Source organism: Schistocerca gregaria, chromosome 4, assembly GCF_023897955.1.
Source record: "Schistocerca gregaria isolate iqSchGreg1 chromosome 4, iqSchGreg1.2, whole genome shotgun sequence".
Taxonomy (NCBI): Eukaryota; Metazoa; Arthropoda; class Insecta; order Orthoptera; family Acrididae; genus Schistocerca; species Schistocerca gregaria.
Genome location: NC_064923.1, coordinates 49,765,121 through 49,790,605, shown reverse-complemented (window position 1 = coordinate 49,790,605; position 25,485 = coordinate 49,765,121). Strand labels below are relative to the sequence as shown.

At 41.9% G+C, this 25,485-nt stretch overlaps 1 protein-coding gene across 2 annotated transcripts in view; it reads left to right on the top strand.

Moving 5' to 3' along the window:
- Positions 1 to 3,531: 3,531 nt before the first annotated feature.
- The window catches only part of LOC126266930 (FK506-binding protein 2), a 134,973-nt gene continuing 113,019 nt past the window's right edge, over positions 3,532 to 25,485 (top strand). Inside the window, exon 1 of one of the 2 annotated variants that reach the window (XM_049971622.1) lies at positions 3,532 to 3,787. In XM_049971622.1, coding sequence (XP_049827579.1) covers positions 3,594 to 3,787 — 194 coding nt within the window. In that variant the 5' untranslated portion in view covers positions 3,532 to 3,593. The remainder of the gene's footprint in view (positions 3,788 to 25,485) is intronic. The other variant, XM_049971621.1, reaches the window with a different exon arrangement.

Here is a 25,485-nt window from a genome sequence, read left to right as displayed (position 1 = left end):
GGGGCGCCCGGCAGCAGTTCGACGGCCACTGGAGTAGAAGAATCCAGTAAGTAAAGGCGTTTAAAATGACTGTATCCCCGTCTGAAACTTACCTACTACATGGACGACTTCCATTAGAACATTGTGGAACAATATCTAATAGAGGCTTTTTATTCCGCTCATCATTAGGGTCGTCCTCTTTATTTCTTCATTACGCTAATGTTTTCGACTGCACATGACCAAGTCCCCAACTCGTGTCTCGCGGTCGCTTTCTCGCTTTCTGAGCAGGGGTCACGGGTTCGATTGCCGGCGGGGTCAGGGATTTTCATCTGCCTCGAGATGACTAGGTGTTGGTATTGTCATCATCATTTTTGAAGGGGACGAGATTGGGCTGAGCCAAGGCTGGGAATTTGTAACGGCGCTGATAAAAACGCGGTTGAGCGCCCCACAAACCAAACATCATCATCATCATCATCTACATGCCCAAGCTACCTAACGCTCTTATTTTTCTATATTCGTCTTTATCTACCCTTACAATTCCCCCTTCCCCCCCCCCCCCTCTCCCCACCTTTATTAATTGCTCCTAAATCTCTATGCCCGATTACTCTGCCTCTTCGTGTGGCCAAAACAGTGGAAACATGTCATTCTTCTTCTGTTTCCTGATACCACATTCAAAACTTAGTGAATGGTTCATCCCACCGAAAAATTCTTTGAAGCCTTCCACACTTTCAGTCACTTCTATGTCACCTGTTAAGTTTACCATTGACATCTGGTTAGTGTTCTGGATTTTTCTTTCACGTGCTTTATTGTTTCTTCGAAATTCATGATAAACGGCAGTGTTGACAAATAACAACTCTTCCTTGCAGCTCTATTAAGAACTCATTATCATTCATTTAACATTGTTTTAATGTAGATTATTTTTTGTGTCTACATTTCATTCCTATTTCTTGTTGGAATTTTGAACATCTAACGCCACCTTACATCGTTAAGTGCTCTCTGTAGGCCCGTAAATACCATTAAGGTGTCTTCGGTTTTCGTTATCCGTACATCTACAAGAGTACAGAAGGATAAAAACGCCCATCCAGAACCTTTACTTTTCTAGGAGTAACTAATCTTCACGCGGTTATCATAGGGAACAACATTTTGTCTTGTGCAGAAAACTAATGCGATATTTTTTTTTTCATTATCACACGTTACATTGTTGATGACATCTAGGATTATCACTCCAGTGGTAATGTCATTTTGTAGTGAGTTTTCCACTCGTCATTTTCAAGATAAGACGATGAGCAGGAAATTCATTCGAAAGCATCTTTAAGCCAACACTGCCAGTGGGCTAATAACGTGAGAAGATTTCATCAGTGAAATTCTCCGAGAATCGTACCTAGACTGCTGCGACGTTTATTAAGATCATTACACTTTTTTGTCTTCCATGAACAAACATCGGTAAATAAATCTTACCATTGTGACTCCTGTAGACTTGCAACGAAGTGATTTCGACATGATAGAATGTTGGCTTAGAGAGCCAGAGATGGTTTTATTGACAAATCACAGAGAGATCGAGCGGAAAACCGCCAGGGTTTGATAGTCCAAGGAGAGTGTGAACCAGGCTAAATAGGATAAGAACGAACCACAGAAGATGTGCGGACTCCAAGTGTAAATGGCACATAGTGGCTTCTCCTGAGTGATTGTGGTGCTGAAAGACATCCCTTATTAGAAAGCCACTCTAACTGCCGATTTTCTGAAGGGGACCGAAGAGGACAGCGATTATGTTAGTAATCTGGACATATGTTTGTGATGTGCATCTTATATTTATAGACTAAGGCCTGTATCTTTATATGTATATTTATATCTTTGGGTTAGGTAGATCAGCAATCAGTCGTAGAATTAAGCTGCTTTAATATGACATTGTTAGTCACAACGCAGATCAGATTTCGACCTGTGTCAGGTCATTATCAATGCTAAAAATAAGTACAAGAGTATATATTACAATGTGATTTACAAAAGTTATAAGTCCATCACATCGTTGTCTTTTAAAGTTAATATACCAGTGCGGAATTGTAGCAGTTGTTCGCGCTCAAGTGAATGCTTACACAGTTCAACGATTACTGTCGTAAAATTATATGTTGGTCTCACAGTACACATCGGTTTCGCGTATGGCGCCCTCTTTGAGCTGCGCCTGAAGTTTACAGTTTTGGCGACATTTTTTGTAATATTTATGTTGTATAGTAACTAAGTCGTAACATGAAATTATTATGAGTAAAACTATGTAGAATTACAATTCTTACTTTTTCTCATGTCTGTAATGTGCTAGATGTTTAAAATTACTATAGCACGTAACAGTGACAGTTTACGACTCATGGGCTAAAATTAATTATAAAACTGATATGCCTACGTAAAGTACGTTATAGGAAGTATTGCATATTTTGTCGTGTTGGGACCTGTCTTAACTTAATTAGTTGTTACTTGGCAAAAGATACAACGTGAACTTTATTTACAAAATGCACTTTGTTGGCGCTAGTAGCGCTTGTAAGCATTATTTCAACATGTCGCACTTAGTGGCCGATAAATAAGAGCAATATGATAAAGCGTGATCTTTTGAACACTTATTTTGAAAAATGACAGTTTTACATATTAATTGTTGCTAATAGTTACCCTCATGAGTTTGTGTGTTATTGTAATACAATAAGTTATGTAAATATAGTGTTATGAAAGTGGTACTCGTGTAGATCTTATGCAAGTGGCTGCTACATAATGGCGTGAGGTTGCGACTGATCTTTGAGACTTTTTCACTGCTTCCAAGTACACAGTTTTCATTATGAGCTGATTATCGTTCAGGTTACACCTGGCATTTCTTTGGTGGCAAAAGGTTTCCATCTCCTCGTCTATAAGTAGCAACCTTACATATGACGTTAACATTGGCAATCTATGTTTAGATGGCAATAAATGTCATATTAAAGCAACTTAATTCTACGACTGATTGCTGCTCTACCTAACCCAATATAACCACAGTCGTTGCGTACACGCACCCCATGAAAGGCAACCTGATTCATACCTTTATTTATACTTATGTTTATATTTTTCTTTGTATATTTGTGATCTGTTTGTAACTTTTATTTGTATTCTTCTTGGCTATTTACGAAATTATGTACTTTTCCACTGCCCTTTATAAACTGTGGTTTGTGCTATACACTAAATAAATAAAATAAATATTTTCTATTCACGTATCCAGTGATGTATTTTCTGGGAGTTTTGCTCACAGCAACGTCGAAGCAACAAATGTAGTACGTTTGCGTTTACCCGCTCTATCATAACAAGTATTAGCAACTATGGAATAAGAACAAGAGGTTGTAATTTCCCCGCGGCGCGTATACCTTCACAAGTTTCTTTAGCCAGTGTAAATATTACTGAGCACTACGAGTAACTGCGCCAGGGAGAGGTTCCGGTTGTGAAACAGCTGAAGGAAAGCGGCGCCCGACGCAGGAGAAATCTTTCTGGGAAGCGGCGTGTCGCCTGCTAGGGAGTTTGGGCGCGCGCAGTTGGCAGCAGCGGGGCGCGGCTGGAGGCCGCGTGGCAGCAGGGATCGCTGGCGCCTCGTGTCTCAGTCTTCCGGCGACATGCAGCGAGTGAGCGTGCTGAGTTTTGCGTTGCTGGGAGCGCTGCTGGCCGCGGGCTGCCACGCCAAGGAGTCGGACTTCAAAGTGGAGAAACTGTTCGTGCCCGATGAGTGCACCGAGAAGTCCAAGACGGGCGACATGCTCACCATGCACTACCGCGGCACGCTGGACGACGGCAAGCAGTTCGACTCCAGGTCAGTTCTCGTCCCAACATATGCGCTAAGCCGTCGGTCGTATCTCTGAAGCGTCAATGAGCAACGCAGAGGCCATCACGCTTACAGGATAGCAGTACTTTCATTTACCTCTTAACAGCCACAATTTGTTGTGTTTCTCGAAACGGGCATAAAAAAAGAGGGTTTACTTGTTTTAGTTTAGTCAATTCAATGTCAAATTTGTTTTAGGAAGAGCAATCTGAAGTACTGTCTGAAGCTACGCCTGAAGCTACAAGTGTGGAACACATATCTTTGAAATAGAATGAAGTACTCGCGCGATCGCTGCGAACAGCTACCTGTAGCACCTTTTTTCAACGTCACAAATGGTTTCGATCCATGGCGGATTATTGCTTTCACACACGTCATAAGGTTCATACTTATTTCCTCGTACGGCGCGTTGTTCATTAATTTATCCTCAGGTTTAATACTTCGACCATATAACTTCATAGGTCCAGGTTAGTATTTGCACGTGGTGATGTTTTCGTGCAATATGACAGTTTTAGAATCGTAACAGTGGAGAGGCTCGTGTGCCGATAGCTAACTTAATTAGAAATAAATTTTGTGATATGTGTTGAACATACATTCACGAGTGAAAACTTGTTGTCGGCGCGCAAATAATGCGAACAAGTGCCGTAGGTGTGTTAATACCACACTATCAGCGTCTCTGTTCATCAACGGATCTAAGATAGCAAACGAAAACGCGCCCATTGACATCTTATTGTTGTCGATTCCTGACGACCAAATCGACGATCTGAAACAACGAAGGAGCTTCAGTAGTGACATGTTCAATTCGATGCACGTGAGTGCATGTCCAACTTGAATACGAAAATGTTTAAAGTGATGCCTTCTCTTATTCTCAGCAGGCGTACCTGACTGTGTAAACTCGACCGCAGTCGTTCGTGACTTCTCTTGTGTGTTTTAGTTGCAGCATAGGTGGGAAGTACGAGAACCGGAAATGCAACTAAAATGTTATTGTTTTGGGATTCAGTGCATGTACACGTATTTCATTGTTAGGTGGTCATTGTTGCACGCTGCCATTGCTTCGGAACTTCAGTGGAACATGCTGTTTGCCGGCCGAACGGTTCTAGGCGCTACAGTCCGGAACCGCGCGACTGCTACGGTCGTAGGTTCGAATCCTGCCTCGGTCACTGATGTGTGTGATGTCCTTAGGTTAGTTAGGTTTAAGTGGTTCTAGGGGACTGATGACGTCAGATGTGTTAAGTCCCATAGTGCTCAGAGCCATTTAAACATCCTATTTGAGAGGTACAGAACCTTCATTTCACGATAGTGTCAGTGTTAATATTTTACGAATGTCTCAGAAAGTAAAGAGTACCACACTAAAGCCGTCCCATTTCATTTCCGCATATTTCAGGTTAGAACAAAATATAATTCCGCAGCATATAGCTGAGGTAGTAATAGTCGAGCATTGTTGACTGCATCACGTCTGTTGCGAAAGGTACCGCTGGAACATAACAGTATTGTCAAGCCACTTACAAATTAATGTTGTCAGATTTTTTAACCCTGTAACGGACAAATGTTGAGTTGGGCAAAAAAGGAATTTCTTTTTTTACCCGGGACAAATGAAACCCTTTGTGATTTATTGGTCTTTATTATATTTTAATGAAGAATGTGTCAGTTTTAATATGCTTTAATTTTTACATTCTCAATGTAGTTATAATTGTAGTTGAAATTGGTCATTAACTTACTTTTTATCAAATTCGGGGTACATTTATTTAGTGCATCAGTCCATTTTAATGCCAACTGTGAAGTTATTATTTATTATAAAACAGTTGGAACTAGAGGTACTAAAGACGCACTATAAGACATGAAAAATGTTAATTTCACTATTGGAAAACCCTTCCATTTCTTAATCGCACTCTTATTTTTGACATCAAAACTCCGTGCCATGTCCAGCCTTGTTTTAATTATTTGATATTCTTCGTATAAGGAGTCCACATCCACTTGATCGATTCTTAGAACCATTTTGAAAATGGTTGTAATGTAGTGGTGATTTTAAGTTGGGACAGGTTGTTATTTGCTGAGAAATCTTATAGCGGTAACAAATATCCTACATAATTGGGGGAGAATTCGACCCGAATAGATCTTTTTAATTAGTGTTTATTCACCCATTATTTCTCTTGTCTTACTTTCGAAAAAGTTCTTTTATTCTGTGCTCAGTCTTCTCGCGAATCCAGTGCATTTCAGCATGCATCTCAACAACTGACAGAATCTGATTCAGTTTTGTTTATTCTTGTTTCTACCGAAAACATTACGTTCTGCAGAAACGACAAATACGCCAAAGTTTTTTTCTCTGCTTCTCCACATGGGATTAATTTTTCTAGCACGCGAAGACATTCATTGTTGAAATCCAGAAAATGAGGTATAAGCGCGGGCCATATTTGTAATACTCTTTAAACAGCCGTACCAAAAAATAATAATCTCGTGACAGTATGTTTTATTTTTTCGCATTGCATCTCATTCGCTTCAATTTGGAGTTGCAAGTCCTCCCTTCGTTTCCCAGGTCTCCTGAAGTGACTGCATATTTTTAGTATCATAATTTCAACAACCGCTTCTAGTTTTAACAGTAGGCCTACTGTATTTTGCAGCATTGTGGAGAATATGGACGGGGCAACTAGCTTTGACATTCTTATCATTTTCAGGTAATAGAAATGTATAAATGGGATGGTTTCTGCCGAAATTTACAAAAGCCCTTAACTCACGAGGTGTGGTCTCAAACAGCGCGATAATGTTCCAACTCGCTCTCCAAGGCCTGCTGTGGTGGAGTGCTGCTGTACTCCCCCTATCCATCTTAAATTGCCAAGCCTACGATGTTTAGTTGTCGGTTGCGTTATCGCCTTCTGTGCTTATTGTTGATACGTGTGATTGACAGGTGTTGGAGTCTCCTAGACCGCGCCTCGTGAACGACGTACCTGTTTTCCTCAGTACGGTACCGTAAGGCTCAAACTGTCGGCACGAATGTGTCATTATTTAACCTTCCGGAGTTGGATGAAATTGTTGGTCGGTTTATGGAGGAAGGTGTCAGTGGTAAAGATTTTACAGTAGCTAGTGATCACAGTTCTGCCATCGAACAAGAGTATCATTCAGAGGAACAACTTCAGGAAAGTTGTGATGGGATTTGCCTCTTTCATCAATGAAATACTTAAGTGTCTGTTAAAATCTAACGTGTTCTGATTGGTGGTAAAAATGTAGTTCCCAACAATCAATGTGAATCTGACATAGAGTAAAATGCTGCAGGCTTTTTTTAGTGTCATAAAATAAACGAGAAGCCTTTAAAAACACTTAAATAATTCTACAAATAAATGTTATATAGCATAAATTAAAAATTTCAAATTATTTTTGCCTTAAATCTCGGTTTAAACACCACGCTACCGAGAAGTCACCTCGTGTTAGTGTTAACAGCTACGAATGTCGAGACTTCATTTAAAGACAATCTTATTATTCTCCAATTTGTCTATTAATAACTTCGAAACTTGATATGCACACTCATCGTTACATTCAGCAAAGAATCTCAAGAAAATTGGAAACATTTTTCCGTTTTTTTTTTTTATTACTTGCATCTGCCGCTACAGAAAAGTATGGATTTTTTCCTTGGATCGTCTTTATAATACTTCTAGCAAATTCTTTGGCCAATACTTCGCATAGCGTAGTTTCCTCTTTTGCTCTTCCGCAGTTAAAACTTTGCAGTGATTTAAGTCACTGCAGATACATGGTAATAATTGGCGTGAACAATCCATTCCATTGTAAGTAAGAGAATGCTCTGCCGTGTAATAAACAGATGAGAGTTCTCAAGCGTAATCTTGTCTGTCTCCTAGGCAGATGGTTCAGGCTTACAGAAATATTTCAATAAGGTACTTGGTGTTCTGTTGCTAACAGTCACGTGAGACTTGGCAGATGCTTGTTTTACTTAAGGAACCTCTCCATGAGCACGAGAGAAATATTCATTGCGCAGGTGTCAGTAGTACGTCTTATGAGAGTTGTTTTATGTGTCTCAGCCAGGAATAACTATTTTCCCAGTTCAGATTATACTAAAGTCTTTTGGCTTTCTTAGAAGGTATTCCGCCACTTGTAGACGAATTGTCTGTATCACTATCATTTTGTCAATAGTTTTAGAAATAATTCGCAAGCATTACACGTTCAAAACTCAGCAGTTCTCGCAAAACAATGAAACTAGAATGATGATCAAGAAAGAATTTAATGCTACCAGTTTAACAGGCATTGACCTACCATATAAACCAGTTACCAAACGAACGTAAATGTAACACACAAAATTGTAGAAAGGAAGTGAGATGGACAGTAAACAAATAGAAGAATGTAAAACAAACACAGAGCAGCGCCGTGCGAGAGGGTGGGAATCGGTTAATATGGGCCCCGTCCGGCACTGTGATAAGACAGACAGCCGTGAGTCGTATCTTCGTGCGTCGGTAATAGCTGTGGCGCGACAGACTGCGTAGTGATGGTCGAACAGGGTTGAAGTACGGGACAGAGGGTATTTCGGTGGGACATTTAAAATTATGCTGGAAATACTGGACGTCTGGCAACAATAGTCAAATATCAAAACATTTCAGCGTTCCTAGAATTCGTCTGTGAAATAAAAAAGTTCGTGAGTAGCACATAAGTGTTTTTTTTGTAAATATCATTGCTCTGCGTTAAGAAGATACCAGTATTACAATACTGGATATAACGCCGCAATGGTTTTTCGGCATTTGGGCTGGATAAACATTTCTGCAGTATTTTCTTGCCCATATCGACCAATATTAAGTAAATAGTGTGCGGCTTGGTTTTCTTAGGCCGTATTGTATCACGTCTACATGTCTCCATTGGATAAACTGCAGACGTACTTGTTGCCTGATGTAGCAACCTTGTAAAGTTTCTTCTCGTCTGTAACATGCTTATAAAACTCTTGACCAGTTCGTATTCTGCTTTAACAAGAAATCATTGCGCTTTCCTAGCAGGAATAGAAAACACAAATTTCAGCATCCTTTATAAGTTAGGGACTGCAGTTTTAACCCATTTTTGGTCTGTTGCAATATCGAAACTTTAAGTGACACTTCTTAACACTGTGAACCCTGTCATTCAACAATTCGTAAATTTTTTTACTACGGTCATTTACATTATCTACAAGGCTATGAGAGGTCATCTCATATTTAATGCTCAGGACAGCGAAATCCTTAAAAAGGGAAGGTTTCGGAATTAAACCACTGATTTACATATGAATCAGGCTTCAGAAAGCTGTACTCCACTCGACCACTCCATAAATACAACTGCCTTTTCTACATTAACTATTACGAAAACAAGGCGACGAAATAATTAACTTTTAAACTTTTTGTTTTCGTAACATTTTGGCTTTGTCTATCAAGAATGACATGATGAACTTAATTATGTGAAATTAAAGTTATGCAGTATGATATAAAAAAGTAAAACTCTTTAATTAAACCAAGAAAGTATGGGTTTGAGGGTGTCCCGTTATACTCACGTTGGGAGACAGGACAATTATATAAAAGTAGGAACGGTTCCGGTAAAATGGGGATAGCTGGCAACCGTAGATGCAGATATTTCTGTTTGACGCCATTTTGGTGATTTGGGCATCGTAGTGATGGATATGAGATGCAATGAAGACAGCACAAACACCCAGAAGGAAAATTGACCCCGTCGTGAATGGAATATGGAACCACCAGCCGTGGACATTGTGGGGCTGGATACTGTATGATGGTACCAGGGTACTGGAAATATTTGTCTTCTGCCATGTCGTCGCTGTTTGGCATTGTAACGAAAAAGATCTGGTAAAGACAAACATCAAAACTGTTGTACATTGTGGGTTGATGTCCACAGTATCAGATACGTATGATTTGCTGTAGAGGCTTGAGGTGTGGTGGTTTCATCAAGGTTGGTGTGAACTAAAATCTCAATCTCAAATGTAAGGAGGTTTTTCAAAAAACTCAGGTTTAAACATTAGCAGCTTTTTATGAATGTTTTATTGTTATATACCTGACCGGTGCCTGCGTTTTACACGCATTGATCAAAAGTATCTGGATAACGACCCAGTTCGGTTTGGTTGCAGAGTGGCGATTCTTCTGGAAAACCTGGAATTCTCCGTTTATTACATTTTACCTGGAATTAACGTTGCACTGAAACTGAATTTTGACTTTTACAAATCATAAGTTTTGAAGTACGTAACGTTCCTTATAAAACAGTCTAGTTACTTTAGCGAACGTAGTGGTAATCAGATAGCGAAAGTTTTCTCACTTCCTTTGTCGAGTCACGTAGACATCGTTTTGATGTGGTTCTGTATGGCCTGGCCCAATCTGTCTACAAACGTTCAGTCGGTGCCAGAACCAGGCTCCGAGCAAGAAGCTCGTTACTGGCACGTTTGACGCGAAACCACTTCTCAGCAGACCCTAACCGCCATTGGATTGCCGCGTTGCCATGTTCAATCAAGCATTTCTCTACGGTAGTGGCTCCCAATCTGGGGGTTATTACCACTGAGGGTTAAAATGAAATTTTCTAAGGGAAAAAAAGTGTAGTAATGTCAGTCTCGAAACTGAACATTTAAAAAATCATCACTATTTCGTAAAACTGTAATACTGATTACGTAAGTTTCCAAATTTACATTTTTTTTATTTCAAATACTAGCGTTAACGCGTGAAACAATGTGGTGTAGGTGTTATGAACACCTACCTTGTTCCTCACATAGTCCAGCTACTGCACATATACTTAATATCACCCACCTGTGACAGTAAAATTAATACATATATGCTTAAATATCTCGTGAAAATACCTTCTCAGAGTTGTATGTAGTTCCCACAGCGGAGCAGAAACTGCTTCATGCATTATCCACTTCGCTACAATAAGCGATCTAACTGAAATCATAGCACAGCAGTAATTATGTAATGGCTACATTGATATGCGACAGTGGGCAGACGCAGAGGATTGGCAGCCTGAAGTCTTGAGATTTGTACCATTTCAGGGGCAAGAGGTCCAGGAAGTAGTGGTAGAGAAGCAGTAGGAATAGTGTTCACCGTTTGACTTGGCTGATTTTGAAGTGGGGTTGTAGGGTGTAAGAGGAGCAAATGTCACTAGGGAGAGGAGCGTTGCAGAGGAACTACATTTTGTAATAAAGATCTATATCATCAATGTGGATAATTAGCTTTCTTTTCCGGGGAGGAGCTGTAGGTAGTACTCGCGATGCACTGAGAATTGCTTGTCTTTTTTATAAATAGAATGTTGTTAGAATTCAGCTGTATCAGTTGCCTCATTGACTTATTTTAAACAAGGGAAAATACAGGATGGACTGTAACAATATTATGAAAAGGATAGTTCCTACTGACCATTTATGGAACACCAATAATTATTCATATCCCTGGCAACAATAGTTAACCTCAGCAACAACAGTCAAAATATACAGTATGATGCTGCATCAGTTGAAACTTGAATTCGGTTAGTGTTGGCATGGACTTAACGATTACTATCTATCGACTTGCGTACCACCTTGTTAGCCGCGTCGCTGCTTTATCAGAACGGATTTTTGCAAAATAAAGTCATGCTGAACGTTGAAGAGGGGACGTGTTTTTTACAGAACTCCAGCACGAATGCAGTAATAGTATAGATCCATGTCATATGCGAGCGGCTACTGACAAAAGGAAACCACGACATCTCCGGGAAACAGCAACTACACAACTTTGTAACCTCCTAGCCCACCATTGTCTATTATCAAGAGTAACAATAAACGCTAGCGGTGTGAGAGATCGCACCTGGGACATTAAGTGTTAAAGGAAACTGGTTTTCGTTACTTTTTGCATGCTGCATGCATACGACATTGTTGTAATAGCCATCTTACCTTCGTACACTATCAGTTGGAGTGGGTGATAGAATATTCATTGAGGACAATGCCGAGCCATTGTGTCCTTACAGGACCTAAAGGAACATGCGTTCCAGTTTCATGGTTACTGATGAAAACTGCTCCTGATCGTAACCTATTATCGGTCATGCCGTGATTTTGGCCCTTTAAACTCTCGTTGCTCGCATGAATGATACAGAAGTACCAAAAATAATATTACAAGGAAGGCCAGGAGGGCAGAGAGGACGTGGTCGACCAAGAGCCAGATGGGTATATGGAGTAATCGAAGATCTTAGGAAGATGGGCTATAGAAAGTGGAGAGTATTGGCAAAGGGCCGAGAGAGATGGAAGGAAATTGTAGAAGAGGCCAAGGCTCATCATGAGCTGTAGAGCCAAGAAGGAAGAAGAAGAAGAAGAAGAAGAAGAAACTCTCATTGAACCAAAATTGGGAAACATGCGGCCCCTGAAAGAACTTCCAGTTGCCTGAATGATTGTGGAGCACGAGGAACGCACGCAGTCTGCGGCCGTTGGTGTGCAGCCTGCGATAAGCCAGATAAGGCTATCAGCGGGAGCGGAAGCTCTGGAGTAGCAGTAAGATGAGGTGGCTCATCACGGCTTTTGAAGGAGCCTAGCGACCGAGCACCTGGTTTGGCTTGGGGGACTTTACGCAGTGCTACGCTGTTTTCCTGAATTGTGTTACATAACTCATTTGCAGTTTTAATTACCCAATATGTCCATATTTCACCAAAAGTTAGTTACTGGAAATTTGTAATAATCACACAACCAGAACTTTGCTTTGGTGTGGTCAGTGTAAGCTCCTCTCCAACGTAGGTCAACCCATCGTAATCAGGTTAGAGAGAAGACATTCACATCCCACACTAGATTGTCAGTTAATGGGCTTGCTTCAGTTAGCCATCGAATTAACTTGTAGAGAAGAGCTGGAATGGCCAGTTATAAAGTTGAAGAAGTAGTTACATGGGAGACTGCGAGAAATAGTCCGCCCTCCTCATACGAACGATTCCTTTACACGCACGCGTGAGTTCACCTTACTTTTGCCAAATATTGTTTCCAATTAGGGCTCTTTAACGAAGATCACTGTTAATAATTCGTGTGTTGTGGGGTATGTGCTAACGAAGGTGTGGGAGAAGGTAAAACTTGGTACCGCCATGGAGCTCCGTATACATATTTTGAAATGTCGTTACTAGGATGTCTCCTGTTTGGGGGAGCTTAGGTTTCCTTCTCATAGGACAGTGTGTACCAGTCGCGGTTTTCAGACATCTAGCTGTTTTAACGGTTCGCAGCAGCATTGGCTTGTTCAAGATGTTCGAGAGGGAACTCCGGTATATAAGTCTTATTGAATCATGATTTTTCTGCTCTTAATTTAGATTGCTCCACTGCAGTTGCACTCCGAAAAAATTCCTCGCATTTTAAATAATTGTCCATTTAGGCATACATGCTGTCAAGAAGCTAATTTCATTTCATCTCAAATCTTATTCGAGCTCGGAAACGCCCCTGAAAGATTCCTAAACATTTGTAATAAACGTGCTTGTTGTTAATTTTAAACTTGAGTGCCGCTGTACACCAAAACAAGATATAAGCGAGCCATAGTACTAGTGTACAGTTATAAAAGGTAAGTTTTTTTCGCATGAATGAAGAAGGAACCTTGTTAAGGTGTCAGTAAAATCGAAATAGAACGACGAGGAAAGACTTTCTCAGATTGGCAGTGAAAGACTTGTTTCTTTAAGATCAAACAAAGCATATTTCGACGTAGTATGGAAGACACTTCGTTCAGTGTTTTTTCTACGAGTAGATTCCATCCCTGAATTAAGATTTTGGGAGATATTCTAAGTAGCCATCTACAGTTGCCTTAAACTTGCTTAGCTCAGAACGTTCGCTAACAACAAATTCGTTTAGGTATGGAAATTGGTGGAACTCGTTGTCAGATCCGGAACCGCGCTGCTGCTACGGTCGCAGGTTCGAATCCTGTCTCGGGCATGGATGTGGGTGTGATGTCCTTAGATTAGTTAGGTTTAAATACTTCTAAGTCTAGGGGACTGATGACCTCAGATGTCAAGTCCCATAGTGCTTACAGCTATTTGAACAGTCATTGTCAGATCCGGCCAATTAGAAGGAATGCTGCAACAGTTATATTTAAAAGATACCTTTGTTTTCTCATTGCCAAAGTACATTGTTGCAAGTGTTTCGTCCTGGTAAAAAATAAACCCTTTGCGAATCTTGAATCCATTTGCGTATGTAAGAATCACTAGTTATTGGTCTGACCTGGCTTAATTTATGCCGTAGTATTGGACTTACGTCTAATTTGCATTAACACGCCCGGTAGTTGCATTCTAGCCGTTGGTAGAGCGATCGTCACAATGAAAAGATGCAGCATGGCTTACGGCCGTTTGAGTTGTCTGATGAATGTCTAGTTAGCAACCGGTTGTAGCTGTGCATGTACATTAAGTGTGGCTGTGGTTCAGTACAGTCCGTTGTTGATGTTCGCAAAGTATAGCAAAAACTAAGAGAAAAGAAGGGGAGGTGACGGTTTAATGTCCCATCGACGATCTAATACAGAATCGGATTGGGGAAAATGATGGAAAGGAACCGCCGTGTCCTTTCCAAAGGAACCTCCTGGGCATGTGCCGCAAGAGATTAGCGAAAGTGCTGAAAATACGAAGTCAAGAGCTGTAGTCCTTGAGCAAAAAGTTCTAATTTTTTGATAAGTGGTTTCTCGTTTCATGGCCGTACAACCAACCACAGTTTGTGCAGATTAGTAAGAACTGTCAGTTTTGACTATTATTTGCGTACAGAATTGAAATCAATTTATACCAGAAAAGCATAAGTTTTACAAAATTTGTGAATGTACACTCTACTAATCTATGCACAAAAATTAAATTACGTTGTTATAACAGACGGATTATTATTTTCGGGAAACTAACATATTTACTAAACACTATCGGATGGGTGTTCTCACGTCTTTGGCAGTTAGAGTCGGGAAGAAAAGTTATCTGTTTAGCTGTTGCGTCAGATTGCGGCTAAACAGCAAGCATTGAACGATAACTTGCATTTTCCTCTTCAGGACCGAAGTCTCACTCGAATGCCGAGTGAGATTTAACTGCAGACGACGAGGACGAAGGTAATACTTGAAATCTGACGCGGAAAGTTATCGAAATCTGGATCGCCAGATGGGAATTAGAACCGCCGGCATCACCACGTCACCTCGCTTGGTAGATACGAACAAAGCAGAATGTCGTAATAAAAAAAATAATAGTCACTGTCCTCCGGTCGGGACGATTGGCGAGTCTGGCACACTGGACCACCTCTTGATTGAAAGGGCTAGGCGTAAAACGAATCCAAATCACCCAGAAACAGAAGGTTCATTACAAATTATGCCCATGGCGCACGAAACAAGTGAGACAAAATTGTACGGATTGTCGTTTGGGACTAAGTGATGTTTGCGACGCCGCACGTGGGACGTCCTTGGGGTGCAGCTGGCCGGGCTGCTGGAGATCCGGCAGAGAAGGAACAGAACAGCTGCCGATCGCTGGCCGTCCTTGTGGAAGGTCGGCGAGAGGCGCCGAGGTCAGCGGGTCTCACCAGGGGAAAGCTGCTCCCCTTCTGCCCGCGCCACGCTTTCCAAACTCGACGGTATACTGCTGGAGAAGACACTAATAACCCCGCGCGGTCCAAATCTCTACTTCGCAAGGCAAAAGGCAAAGGCGGAGGGTTTTCCATCTACCACTATCACTTCTCGATTCCTCTTCCAGCATAGATTAGTGCGCGGTAAGAACGACTACTGGTAAGACTCCTTATGAAGTCGGCCTCACTGATTCTGCAGACACCAGAAATTCTTTCCAACATATTCTTAACTTTGTTGAAGTTTTGGGACGAATTCCACCTCTGAAAGTTTTGTCGGAATTCCGATTCACCCTAGATTTACGGAAGAATAGAAAAGTTGACAAACTGATTTCGGGGAAGATCGGTTCAGTTTCCGGAGAGTTGTAGAAACACGAGCGGTAGTGCTGACCCCGTCATCTTACAAGACAGGTGAAGAATGGCAAAACTACACGCATAACGTTTGTAGGTTTACAGAGAGCTTTTGGTAATGTTGGATAATTCTTTCAAATTCAGAACGCAGTAAGAATAAAATACAGGGAGTGAAAGCTTATTTGCAACTTGTTGAGAAACCAAACTGCAGTTTTAAGAATTATCATGAAAGGAAGCGGTAGCTGAGAAGGGAGTCAGGAATACAGCCTGCCCCGGTTTTATTCAGTATGTACACTGAGCAAGCAGCGAAGGAAACCATGGAGGAATGTGAATCAAAGATCACGGAGAGGAAGTAACAAAATGGTTCAAATATCTCTGAGCACTATGGGACTTAACATCTTAGGTCATCAGTCCCCTAGAACTTGAACAACTTAAACCTAACTAAGGACATCACACACATCCATGCCCGAGGCAGGATTCGAACCTGCGACCGTAGCAGTTCCGCGGTTCCGGACTGCAGCGTCTGGAACCGCACGGCCACCGCGGCCGGCAGGAAAGAACAACTCGCGATTTGCCGATGATATTGTAATTCTGTTAAAGATGACTATAACACAATAAATCAAAAGGCTGCTATGCACAAGAAATCAAGAGCCGTTTTTCTCCCCCTAGAGATGGAATAACGGTAGCCATCAAACGAGACACTATAAAACCCTAACATCCGTACATGGCTGGCCGGGGTGGCCGAGCGGTTTGAACCATTCGCACCTGTTATTCTTTCATATTGCATGGTACTACAGTCCTGATTTGTAATCATGTAACGCTAGGAATTTTTACTTCATAATAAATGTCACTCTCCCATGCGCATACTACTTGAAAACAACCCTGATTTGTATCAGCCAATGCTAGGAATTCGTGCTTGTTATATCTAGATAAGACACATAACAGAGTAAAACGGGGTGACAAAATTATGGAAATTCTAAAACTGAAGTTGATCTGGAAGGAGACTAATTGAAGCAGTTGCAGAGCAACCATGAACCTAAGAAATCGTAAATGGAAGAGGAGTAAGACAGTTGTGTTTCAGCAATTCTGTTTATAGACAAGATATGAAAGTGAAAAGATCAAATTTAACACGTTGCACGGTACATATATTTGGGGAGCGTGTTAAGTGATAACTGGACTGCTGAAACAGAAATAAGATCAAGGTTTGGCAACCTACTCTGCAGAAAAATAAATGCTTATTATGAAAAAATGGCGTTGGAGTTAAGATAGTTTAGATGCTTCGTATAGCGTGTTTTTGTGTGCTGCTGTGAAAGCTGGATATTGAAGAAAACAGGGAGAACTGAAGCATCCGAGAGGTCGGTTTCGAGAAAAATGGAGGAAATAAAATAGGCTGTTGAAATGAAGAACGGTGGATTGCTGGGAAGTGTAAAGTAGCAAAGAATTTGCTTAAACCTTGTTAAGAAAATACCAGAATCTGATCGAGAACGCAATGATATCACGACCCAGCCAACAGACAGAACACCTTAAGAAGTTGAGCGCTGGGAAGATACGGGGAACATTCAGAAAACTTACGGGCCTCACGTTGCCGATAGTGAGTGTACAGTTTCGTGATTTGTGAGCCGAACGCGGAAAGAGTGGTTGCTCTTTGGTGTAAGGAAAACAGTTGTTTACAACACGACCAAGTCTCGCCGCTTTTTCCTCCGGTCTTACATAAGCGCACCGCAGCACTCGAAAGTTCTGTTTCTAGATTCCAAAAAGCGCATTTGCATTGTAGGAAGTTTTGCGTTTATAGCTCGCTGTTAAAAATGCACAAGTTTACTCGCCATAGGTGTTGACGATGGCAACTCGGAGGCATGCAGCCGCATTGTATAGAAAAATTGGTGCACAATTTTTTTTAGTTTGACTCACGTGTGTTGTATATATGACTACGGTGTAAACGTCAGAAACTCTGCGAGGCTATATGCAATTCACACTGCTGTATTATCTAAGATGCTGCAACCACAGTAAACCATAGCGAAATGCTGGAAGACCAGCAGGGAGTGACCCTCATCATAAATTAATGTATTGCAAACAAATAGATGAAAGAGCGGTTAGCGTTATTTGTGCTGATGTCGTCGCCAGTGAAGGCTGGTTTGCTGCAGCTCTCAGCAAGCCTTTTCATCTCTGCGTATGTCAGTCTATATTCATTCGTAACTGCCTAGTGCAATCATGTTTTCTGTCCTCTGTAGTATATACTAGTCAGTTACGCAGTTGCCAAGTTGTCAATTCCTTGACGTCTCAGAAAGTGTCCTGTCAACCAAGACCTTTTAGTCAAATTGTGCCATGAATATCATTTCTCCCTAGTGCGATTCACTAAGTACACAATAAATCATTGGAAACAGTCACAACCGTAAAGTAATGGGTACCTAACTGTATCGATCTAAAGTGGAACTGCTACATAAAACTAACTGTAGGAAAGGCAGATGAAAGACAGATTCAGTGGAAGATATCGAAGAAAATAAGTGCCCTTTTAACCAATAATGTGCGAAGTTGTTGTTGTTGTTGTTGTTGTTGTTGTTGTTGTTGTTGTCTTCAGTCCTGACACTGGTTTGATGCAGCTCTCCATGCTACTCTATCCTGTGCAAGCTTCATCTCCCAGTACCTACTGCAACCTACATCCTTCTGAATCTGCTTAGTGTAGTCATCTCTTGGTCTCCCTCTACGATTTTTACCCTCCACACTGCCCTCCAATACGAAAATGGTGATCCCTTGATGCCTCAGAACATTTCCTACCAACCGATCCCTTCTTCTGGTCAAGTTGTGCCACAAACTTCTCTTCTCCCCAATCCGATTCAATACTTCCTCATTAGTTATGTGATCTACCCATCTAATCTTCAGCATTCTTCTGTAGCACCACATTTCGGAAGCTTCTATTCTCTTCTTGTCCAAACTATTTATTGTCCATGTTTCACTTCCATACATGGCTACACTCCATACAAATACTTTCAGAAATGACTTCCTGACACTTAAATCTATACTCGATGTTAACAAACTTCTCTTCTTCAGAAACGCTTTCCTTGCCATTGCCAGTCTACATTTTATATCCTCTCTACTTCGACCATCTTATATCCTCCTTTCATGACACTATCCAATCCGTTCAACTGCTCTTCTAAGTCCTTTGCTGTCTCTGACAGAATTACGATGTCATCGGCGAACCTCAAAGTTTTTATTTCTTTTCCATGGATTTTAATACCTACTCCGAATTTTTCTTTTGTTTCCTTCACTGCTTGCTCAACATACAGATTGAATAACATTGGGGAGTGACTACAACCCTGTCTCACTCCCTTCCCAACCACTGCTTCCCTTTCATGTCCCTCGACTCTTGAAACTGCCATCTGATTTCTGTACAAATTGTAAATAGCCTTTGGCACCCTGTATTTTACCCCTGCCACCTTCAGAATTTGCAAGAGAGGATTCCAGTCGACATTGTCAAAAGCTTTCTCTAAGTCTACAATTGCTAGAAACGTGGGTTTGCCTTTTCTTAATCTTTCTTCTAAGATAAGTCGTAAGGTCAGTATTGCCTCACGTGTTCCAACATTTCTACGGAATCCAAATTGATCCTCCCCGAGGTCCGCATCTATCAGTTTTTCCATTCGTCTGTAAAGAATTCGCGTTAGTATTTTGCAGCTGTGACTTATTAAACTGATAGTTCGGTAATTGTCGCATCTGTCAACACCTGCTTTCTTTGGTATTGGAATTATTATATTCTTCTTGAAGTCTGAGGGTATTTCGCCTGTCTCATACATCTTGCTCGCCAGATTCCAGAGTTTTGTCAGGACTGGCTCTCCCAAGGCCGTCAGTAGTTTCAATGGAATGTTGTCTACTCCGGGGGCCTTGTTTCGACTCAGGTCTTACAGTTCTGTCAAACTCCTCACGCAGTATCTTACCTCCCATTTCGTCTTCATCTACATCCTCTTCCATTTCCATAATATTGTCCTCAAGTACATCGCCCTTGTATAAACCTTCTATATACTCCTTCCACCTTTCTGCTTTCCCTTCTTTGCTTAGAACTGGATTGCCATCTGAGCTCTTGATATTAATATACGTGGTTCTCTTCTCTCCAACGGTCTCTTTAATTTTCCTGTAGGCAGTATCTAACTTAACCCTAGTGAGATAAGCTTCTACACCCTTACATTTGTCCTCTAGCCATACCTGCTTAGCCATTTTGCACTTCCTGTCGATCTCATTTTTGAGACGTTTGTATTCCTTTTTGCCCGCTTTATTTACTGCACTTTTATATTTTCTCCTTTCATCGATTAAATTAAATATTTCTTCTGTTACCCAAGGATTTCTACTAACCCTCGTCTTTTTACCTACCTGATCCTCTGCTGCCTTCACTACTTCATCCCTCAAAGCTACGCATTCTTCTTCTGTTGTATTTCTTTCCCCCATTCCTGTCAATTGTTCCCTTATGATCTCCTTGAATCTCCGTTCAACCTCTGGTTCTTTTAGTTTATCCAGGCCCCATCTCCTTAAATTCCCACCTTTTTGCAGTTTCTTCAGTTTTAATCAACTGGTCATAACCAACAGATTGTGGTCAGAGTCCACATCTGCTCCTGGAAATGTCTTACAATTTAAAACCTGGTTCCTAAATCTCTGTCGTACCATTATGTAATGACCTGTCAGTATCTCTGGGCTTCTTCCATGTATACAGCCTTCTTTTATGATTCTTGAACCAAGTGTTAGCTATGATTAAGTTGTGCTCTGTGCAAAATTCTATCAGGCGGCTTCCTCTTTCATTTCTTTGCTCCAGTTCATATTCACCTATTACGTTTCCTTCTCTCCCTCTTCCTACTACCGAATTCGTCACCCATGACTTATAAATTTTCGTCACCCTTCACTATCTGAATAATTTCTTTTATTTGATCATACATTTTTTTCAATTTCTTCGTCATCTGCAGAGCTAGTTGGCATATAAACTTGTACTACTGTAGTAGGTGTGGGCTTCGTATCTATCTTGGCCACAATCATGCGCTATCCTAAAAGTGAAGTATTAAAAGAAAAAGTTTCAAAAATAACTGTATTGTGTTCTAATGCCTAAGTTATAAATGAAGAAACAATCAACCGCTGCCTCCTTAGAGTCAGGTAATAGAAATGTGCTAGGAACCGTGTGGTTTCTTACACATAACCAAGATGGTCAACTTTGAGATTGTAACAAAACCGAAGTGGAGTCCCTTTTCTTTCGTTTTCAATGTCTCAATGCATTTCGTTCATATAGAGAGATTTATCTGCAGGTGAGACATTGATAACGTATTTGTATGTGCCTTGTCAGTTTAGCCTGTAATTTAAAGTCAATTCTTGCACTGAAAGACTATAGATACGGAAATGACAAATTTGTCAGATGTACGTGAATTAGCGCACTTCTGATAGTATCAGTCATTAACCAGTGTGGCGTGCTGCCCATATAAAATTTCCAACAGTCTCACTCGTTACACTGTACGGAATGTGTGAACGGTACGGGTCGCAGACAGTTTGTGCGGAGCCTTCATCCCAATCAATACCTGTACAGACATCTTCGTTTTATGCAGACGCGTTTGTTCATATTTCATTATGGTTGTTGCCCGCTGTGTTCGATTTATGCGTCACGTTGTGCGCGCGCTCTCTCTCGCTCTCACACAACACACACACACACACACACACACACACACACACACACACACACACACGTATATATGCACGTCCTACATCTCACGAAGGGGGGGGGGGGAGCTCTTTAGACCATGGTGAACTAAGCGTCACTTTATGCGAAAATAATTATTGCAGCTAAATTATCCTTTGTAAAAAAACCGCAAATATGAAAAAACTGGTATTATTATTCGATGAAAGTACCAAAAAATTAAGTTAGCTCGTATGTAATAAACATCCTGAGGTACGGAAAATCGACAATGATGAAACACAAAATTGGAGCTCTGGGTTTTTATGACGTTGTAAATGCGCAAATATTTTGCAATAGTTTAATTTATATAATCGTAAAATCGTAACTTAGTATTTCCTATCCAACCAAAAATAATTTCTGTGATACCCGGAACTGAGTCTAGCACAAAACACATGAGAATCGTATTGTCTGTTAAATACTAGCGTCAAAACGTTGTTCTTGGCGAAAATTTGCTTCGACCGGCAACCTGTGCTGGACGATTTCTGCCATGGACGTTGACCTAAAAATTGGACAGTTTTCTCAATCTTCCTTCGCACATTGTCGGCATTTTCGTCCCTTATAACGTTGTGGGTTCTATCAGCTTAAGACTCTTAGGTCACTAACACGGTTATAAAGAAAAGACTGAATGATAAAATGGTTCAGTTGACTGTATGGTAAGATACGGAATTGAATTCTAAAATTTTGTGAGAATGTATCCGCCCGTCCCCATCCATGATTTAGGAGCTGTAGAATTGTTTTGCAGTTACCTACGCGAGCGTCGTGCTCACTTCTAGAAACACGTCATTTTTTTACCAACCATCTCCGTTAACACTCGCGCGTTGATCGAATCTACCGGTAACAAATATAGCAGCACTCTTCAGAATTGGTTTGAGTAATGCTTCAATCCTATCTGGTGATGATCCCAAACACTCCATGGGTCGCAGAAGTGGTCTGTAAGCGATGTCCATTGTAGATGAGCTGTACTGGCCTAAAACTGGTCCATAAACCGAAGTCGACCATGAGCTGTGTTCTCTCTCTTATGTGCTCGTTCCATTTCATATCGCTTTGCAACGCCTCACCTAGGTATTAAAAGTGACGTCACTTTTCCAAGTTGCACACTACTAATATACTACTCATGTGCGTTGTTTTACTTCTACATTTAGAGAAAGCTATCATTCGTCACACTAAATAGAAATTCTAAGTCGTCCTGTATCGTCCGGCAGTCACTCAGTAACGGTACTTTTCTGTGTACATTCACTAGAATACCATGCCGCAACGTTGTACGAATTCAGTGTTAAACTGTAGCCCCCCCCCCCCCCTCCCTCACTAAAGCTCTGTAACTAACGAAGCTCGAAGTACAACGTATAAGTGAGCAACAGCCATACTTTTTGTGCCACGTATTATTTGTATTCCGTGAGTGTAACCCTAACGTTGTGCTGATATTAGTCCTCTTCTGGCATACTGAACACACACGTAAAAATAACGTTCCACGTAGTAATAAGTAACTTGGAAAAGAAAGCTTCAGATTTTTTGCAGATTTTATAGGACAGCCACAGACCTCAACGACGTTGCATAGAATCCAGCGTAATTTCCGATACTTTTCCTATGAGTGCTGCACTCATGTTAGATAAGATACGTGAATGAAAAGTGGGCAGATTGTCCGTTGGAGAAAACCGGTACTCCTGAATTATCGATATTTTATTATTATTCCAGTGATAACCGGTCTCGTATAACATGTTTGATCAATAGAACCGGTAGTTTCAGAGCCAGTAGTGGATTTCGGGTATTACACTCGGCGTTAATAAATCGCCAAGGTGTAGCACCTGAAACGAACTAGCTGCTGCGGAACTACTGTAACGGAACTTGTTTTTATTGCGGAAAAGCTGACTGAAATATGGTATAACGAGAAACATGAAAACCTGAAATGTGTCCAGCCCTATGGATACGGCATCGAGCGAAAAGTATCGACATATTAGCCATAAATACACTCCTGGAAATGGAAAAAAGAACACATTGACACCGGTGTGTCAGACCCACCATACTTGCTCCGGACACTGCGAGAGGGCTTTACAAGCAATGATCACACGCACGGCACAGCGGACACACCAGGAACCGCGGTGTTGGCCGTCGAATGGCGCTAGCTGCGCAGCATTCGTGCACCGCCGCCGTCAGTGTCAGCCAGTTTGCCGTGGCATACGGAGCTCCATCGCAGTCTTTAACACTGGTAGCATGCCGCGACAGCGTGGACGTGAACCGTATGTGCAGTTGACGGACTTTGAGCGAGGGCGTATAGAGGGCATGCGGGAGGCCGGGTGGACGTACCGCCGAATTGCTCAACACGTGGGGCGTGAGGTCTCCACAGTACATCTATGTTGTCGCCAGTGATCGGCGGAAGGTGCACGTGCCCGTCGACCTGGGACCGGACCGCAGCGACGCACGGATGCACGCCAAGACCGTAGGATCCTACGCAGTGCCATAGGGGACCGCACCGCCACTTCCCAGCAAATTAGGGACACTGTTGCTCCTGGGGTATCGGCGAGGACCATTCGCAACCGTCTCCATGAAGCTGGGCTACCGTCCCGCACACCGTTAGGCCGTCTTCCGCTCACGCCCCAATATCGTGCAGCCCGCCTCCAGTGGTGCCGCGACAGGCGTGAATGGAGGGACGAATGGAGACGTGTCGTCTTCAGCGATGAGAGTCGCTTCTGCCTTGGTGCCAATGATGGTCGTATGCGTGTTTGGCGCCGTGCAGGTGAGCGCCACAATCAGGACTGCATACGACCGAGGCACACAGGGCCAACACCCGGTATCATGGTGTGGGGAACGATCTCCTACACTGGCCGTACACCTCTGGTGATCGTCGAGGGGACACTGAATAGTGCACGGTACATCCAAACCGTCATTGAACCCATCGTTCTACCATTCCTAGACCGGCAAGGGAACTTGCTGTTCCAACAGGACAATGCACGTCCGCATGTATCCCGTGCCACCCAACGTGCTCTAGATGGTGTAAGTCAACTACCCTGGCCAGCAAGATGTCCGGATCTGTCCCCCATTGAGCATGTTTGAGACTGGATGAAGCGTCGTCTCACGCGGTCTGCACGTCCAGCACGAACGCTGGTCCAACTGAGGCGCCAGGTGGAAATGGCATGGCAAGCCGTCCCACAGGACTACATCCAGCATCTCTACGATCGTCTCCATGGGAGAATAGCAGCGTGCATTGCTGCGAAAGGTGGATATACACTGTACTAGTGCCGACATTGTGCATGCTCTGTTGCCTGTGTCTATGTGCCTGTGGTTCTGTCAGTGTGATCATGTGATGTATCTGACCCCAGGAATGTGTCAATAAAGTTTCCCCTTCCTGGGACAATGAATTCACGGTGTTCTTATTTCAATTTCCAGGAGTGTAGTAAGAAAAGTACCGATAACTTAATGTATTGTTGCGGCCCCTTTTTCTGTCTTAACTTGTTAGGTAAATAATTTTACCTTGCTGTTGTGGTGGGGTGTTTTCTTAAATGATCTTGTGTTTGGTGCTTTTCTCGAAGACTTCGGCAGTTTTTTTAAACCGGTGTTGCATCTCACGTCATTTACAGCCAAGTTTCACTTTTGGCAGGCGCCGTTCCGTCAGCTGATGAAGGAAAACAAAGATAAAAGAGTCAGTCGCGTAAACAAAGGGATCCAGATGAACGAACTGCGAACGAAACGTTGCCATAGTTGACGAAGCGTGGCAAGTGGTTTTTATGTTCTGTCACTCGTAAACACAGTAGTGCTCGTCCAGTTGTTGATAGCGTTGGAACTGGGCTGCCCAAATTTTGGGGTAAACGATAAAAATGCAATGAATCGTTAGTAGGCTCGTTCGTATGATACTTTGTACAAAGTATTGAGATACTTACTGCAAAGGACTGCTTACTAGTGACAGTTGAAACGTGTAGAGTATAAAAGTATGTGTATCGAAATTAAATTACTCGATACCAAGAAGTATCGTTATTTTTTCTCTGTTCTTACGCGGTACGTTAAGACTGTTGTATGGATATTATTAGACTAATGAAAACAGTTTTTCAGCCATTTTATAGTCAGGCTTTAGCTTCGAACATTTGAGCTCGACGTAATGTTACAGAATCGCCGTCGTACGCGGTACATCTCGGATCATTTGCAGGCGGTAAC